Here is a 5,006-nt window from a genome sequence, read left to right as displayed (position 1 = left end):
CACACCCCTTGGAAAGTATCGTTTATTGCTATTAGTTTCATAAAAAATAAGTAATATATCAATATCTTATTTGTTATTTGATTTTTTTTATGCTTTCATTGATTGTTATTCTTATTCTTAAAAATATTTATTTTATTAGTAATTTTTAATTTTGATTATTATATTTATGGTTTATAATTCAAATTTAAAAATCTAGTTATAACATAAAAAGTAACCTTAATCAATACATTAAGCATCATTAATTGAACTCTATAACATATATTGAGAATTTTTTATTTTATTTTATTTTTTTATTCAACTCCTAAACATAAATTTTTGGTTTCGCCACTGCGACACTAAAGTAAATCAACAACTTAAATTAAAATAAAAAATAAAAATAAAAAACCCACATAGAATCCCGTGACATACTAGTCCAACATTGTAACAGTTAGCAATAAACCTTAGTATAGCCAAATACAACCACAAGTACCACCCAAAAAGAAAATAAAACCTTACCGATCACAAATTTCTAATAAAGCATTACAAGTAAAAAAAAAAAAAAAAACCCAAAATGATCGCATGCATTATACACCACAACCATATGACCTAACTCATAAGAAACCCAACAAAATTAAGTGCATAGCTCACGGGCCACGCCAAGCCTTGAATTGGGTACGTCAAAAAGCAACCGATGGTTCTGTTGCTGCATGTTGGCTATCACATTTAGCACCGAGTTGACATTGTCAGGTGCAGCTGCCATGGCCAAGCATGTGGTGCTGCCCGCTGTGCTGTGGATGAGTATGTTGTCTGGTGGTAGTGTCACATTCATGCCTGCGAAAATGAATGTTATTGTGGGTGCAACAATTGGGACATTGTAGCATGTGTCAAAGCCACCCAAGGATGTCACTGTTGGAACCTTCACTCGCCTTCGGAACTCGTCTCTCATGGCAATGTATGCCGGTGCGACTAGTCGGGTGAAGACAGTGCCTGATTGAATCAAAAAGGTTTGTATGTTAATTATTTTTTAGATTATACAAAACATGGTGCACAAGAGAAAAACAATTACCCATATTTCAAATGTATTCATTTTATAGTTTAGAACAAAGAGATACTCATGCTCAAATGTGAGTGCTTGTACTATACATCTTACTAACTAAGGTACTGGTGGTCCATTAGTTTAGTTACAGTCACAAAATTTAAAATTTCGGTCTTGGATTTATTCTATCTTAAGAATTGTCCTGCTCCTTGTGTCTTATGGTCAAATTTTGTTCTGGAACAATAATATGGTGAGCTTTGTCCTGTAATGATGACAAACAGGAATTGCATGTTTCCTTGAAGAAAAAAGAGTAATATGCAAACTGAGGACACATTCTTTAAGTCAAATAAGGAATCTTAATAATTCTATGGACCATGTACCACTGTGTGCAACATTATTATAATCAGCGTGCCCAACTTTCTCATAATGGACCAAGTTTTGGCATATATTTAAGCATTCAAATATAATCAAATTTTCATGCACAGAATGACAATAATTATAAGGGCAAGTGTTTTATGAGTGTATATGAAAACAATACCAGAATCAAAGATGGTTCCTGAGCCTGTTGTTGGATTGAAAGCCAATGCACTAGGTGGAATATTAACAATTGTCCTACCAACCCTTATTGCTTGCAAGTTCACATAGTACAATGATGATCTTCTGGGGTTTCTGAGCAAGGGTGTGTACTTGATTCTCTTGGGCTGAGCAACTGGGCCAAGCCTCAAAGACCCAGAAAAGTTGAGGGACTTGAAGCTAGGTAAGCAATATGAAAATGTGGATTGGTACAAGTTTTGGGTCTGGGATAGAAGTGACAATGAGCCTCGGCCCAAGCCCAATAGGCCCTGTGGTGGCATAGAGTTACCTGTGGTTTTTTGGATGCAACCAAAGGTGTAGCCAGGGATGGGGTCAGTGGCTAAAGTGACTGTGTCCTGGGACAGGTCAGCTGCAATGCTAGAGCTTCCATAGGTCAGGTTGAAACTGCAGGCACTGCCACCACAAGTGGGGTTGGGTACCTGAAATTATTCACATGCATGTTAGTGTAAAGAAGCTTCAGAAATTTTGTTACTTTTCTCTGTTTAGTAACCATAGACTTTACACCCGTGAACTTTTGTGTCGGTGATATGATATCACATTCGCACCTAAAAAGAAAACAAAACTAAACAGTAAAAAAAGGTTTGTTTAAATCTTTCTTTTTTGGCATCAGCATAATTACTCTAGGATTAGGGGTTTGTGTTTTTAATTTTTTTGAATTTCACTCTAAATATTTTAATCATCAAACAATGTTATGGTACAACTTTTTTTTGGACCTACTTCATAGATCAAACAATGTTATGATACAACTTTTCTTGGACCTACTTCACAATTTATTGAAACTATAAGTTTAATTGGCCTAATATTACTTCTACATAAACTTACTTTTGATATAATTTTATTAGGGTAATAGTTGTTGCACACAACGTGTTAAACATATAGTGTATTTCAATAACTAAAAACGTGAGTTAAACTCACGATTTCAGTTTATGACACGCTAGGTGTGTAACATGCTTTGCCCATTTTATTATATTACACTAATCACGCCCTAAACATACTTAGAGATCCAAGTATGTACCAAGACAATATCTTTCTCGACAGTGATTGCCTACATGGCACATCAAAGTGCACGATCCTTATCATAGTAAATGGATCTTAACTTATCAAAAAAAAAAAAAGTAAATGGATCTTAAAAATTGGGCCCACATTAACTATCCGAAATTATAGCCGTAGACTCAGGCCATAAAAGGAAAAATTGAAACATCATGAGAAGAATGAACCTACTAGAAAAAGTTAGAAATTATTCAAAGCAATCAGTTTCATTAAAAATAAAAATAAAAGTGGATTAGCTTTAGGATCAATTATTGTCTAAGAGAAGTGGCATAGATCTCACTTATTGACACTTCGAAACACAAACCACCTAATAATTACTCCACAAATTCACAAATTGAGCTGAACTAGCTAGCAAAATACACTATTGGAGAACTAGTGGGAAATTGTTAACAGTATGTAAAACAATGATGCTAACAGTGAGTCCAATAAAAGTTTGTCAACTTAAACTTTCTGAAAAATATGAGTACAAATGAGACCTAATAAAAACTTGTCAACTTAAACATTATGAAAAATTATGAAAATTGTTGTATTGGTAGCCATTATAATTCATTTTAGTGTTAACAGTACCTGCTTGCACTGAGGAGCTCCACAACCAACAGGCTTGTAAGTGGTGGACCTAGCAGAGGCAAACAAGGTTGAAGAGCAGCCTACACAGCCAGTACAAGGCACCCAAGCAGCATCATTGCTAGTGTCCATGGCCATGAGCAAAGTCTGAGGTGGTGTACCAATTTTGGCTCTCACAATATACGTGGGGCTCTGTATGATCTGCCTGCCAGAGGCAATTGGCACCACAGATCTCCTGGCCACAAGGCTTGACAAGAACTGAAGCCTGGTTTGGTCCTCGGTCTGCATTTGGAGGATACTCTCTTCCCATGACAGTGGCTTTGAGGGTCTAAATGGGGAGCATGGGCTGTATACATGGAAGACTTGGAGGGTTGAGCCTTGGTCTGAGGTCTCACATTTGGGGTTTAGGCAATGGACAAGGGAAATGCAGAGGAGGGCTAGTGAGAAGAGAAGGGTTCTCATTGCCATGGCTCTAGACTTCAGTTGTGAGGTTGAGTTAGGCTTTGATGGTTTAGTGTGACCAAGAGTGTGCCTATTTATATAGGTGGAATACTGTGTGTGCTTGTGAGAATGATTATCCCTCATTGCTTATTGCACACTCACTGTCATGTGGAATAATCGTAATGCGATTTTACCGAAATTATGTACCAATAGGCAAGCACCATAGAATAAGCAAATGAAGCGGTGGTCTAAGGTCCAAGTAGAAAAAGACCACTTTCTCCATTAAAAAAATAAAAAATAAAAAATAAAAAAAACCAAATTTTAACCAATAGCGTTATTTATATCATTGTTTTAATAAAACTCAAATATTATCCAATAAATAAAATAATATTTTTTATCAAATAAAAAAAAAAAAAAAAGAGAGAGAAATGCTACCTCTTCAATATTTTAATAACAAATCTTAAATAGTAGGTTGTTAGTAGCTATTATTAGTATGCAAAAATATAATTTGAGTAGTGGGTTCAAATTAGAACCGTAACAATTTAATACGTAAGATCTCTTTAAAAAAAAAAAAAAAGAACAATTAATACACAAAAAATTTCACAACAATTTTCACAACAATTAAATTGACAAACTTTTACTAATTTTCATCTAGTTTCACAATTAACATCATTTTTTTTCTTTATCATTATCAATCTACCATATCAACATGTGTAAAATGTTTTGTCAAATTTTTTTATGTCTATACTTTATAGACCTTCTCAAAAAGAAAAAAATTTCTACATAATTCATGTTAATTAGTAATTTACAAGACAATAGAGTTTTAAATATATAAAATGTCTCAAGCCCCAAATACATCAACCAGCCTTTGCCGACGATACAACCCCAAATACAGCAGCCTGCCTTTGCCGACTGATACAATAAGAAGTGTGTATCAAGAATTAGATATTTTTTTGTGTCGGGGAAGGGAGGGATGGGCTGTTGTGCACTTGAGTAAAAGGACTAAGGAGTGTAGTGGAAGTGAGTGACTCGTAGAAATTCTGTAGTGAGTGCGTAGTTTTGCTAACAGACTGTATTCCATTTACTTTTGTAAACTGGGCCTCTCTTTGTCTATGACTCTATGTCTATGACACTATGTCATACCCAACCTAGAGAGAGTCATAGAGATTTGGAATATTATATGATATGGGATAAACTCTATAAGCAGTATTATTAAATGTACATGGAGGGAGCACTAGATTATGGACTTGATTATATCTCTGAGCAGGTAAACTATGAGTTTTTTAAAGAGGAAAGAATACACTTTTTTCTATAGTAAAATATGATAATTTATTTGGCTTCA

The 5,006-nt window shown here is 34.7% G+C and overlaps 1 protein-coding gene across 1 annotated transcript; it reads right to left on the bottom strand.

The window, feature by feature from the left end:
* Nucleotides 1–341: 341 nt before the first annotated feature.
* LOC115987484 (aspartyl protease AED3) lies at nt 342–3,888 on the bottom strand. The gene is made up of 3 exons (XM_031111044.1): nt 3,227–3,888; nt 1,554–2,028; nt 342–966 (listed from the first exon to the last, which is right to left on the bottom strand). The coding sequence occupies exons 1-3, from the start codon at nt 3,806–3,808 to the stop codon at nt 611–613; spliced, it is 1,413 nt and encodes a 470-aa protein (XP_030966904.1). The 5' UTR covers nt 3,809–3,888; the 3' UTR covers nt 342–610.
* Between the last annotated feature and the right edge of the window lie 1,118 nt (nt 3,889–5,006).

This window comes from Quercus lobata, chromosome 4, assembly GCF_001633185.2.
Source record: "Quercus lobata isolate SW786 chromosome 4, ValleyOak3.0 Primary Assembly, whole genome shotgun sequence".
NCBI lineage: Eukaryota > Viridiplantae > Streptophyta > Magnoliopsida > Fagales > Fagaceae > Quercus > Quercus lobata.
Note: the sequence above shows the minus strand (reverse complement) of the source record. Positions and strands in the feature narration are given on the sequence as shown.

Coding starts and splice junctions, on each gene's coding strand:
- LOC115987484 (XM_031111044.1), bottom strand. CDS start 3,808: ATGAGGGATAATCATTCTCACAAGCACACACAGTATTCCACCTATATA. Junction 2,029..3,226: donor GAGCTCCTCAGTGCAAGCAG/GTACTGTTAACA, acceptor GAATAATTTCAG/GTACCCAACCCCACTTGTGG. Junction 967..1,553: donor AGGAACCATCTTTGATTCTG/GTATTGTTTTCA, acceptor TGATTCAATCAG/GCACTGTCTTCACCCGACTA.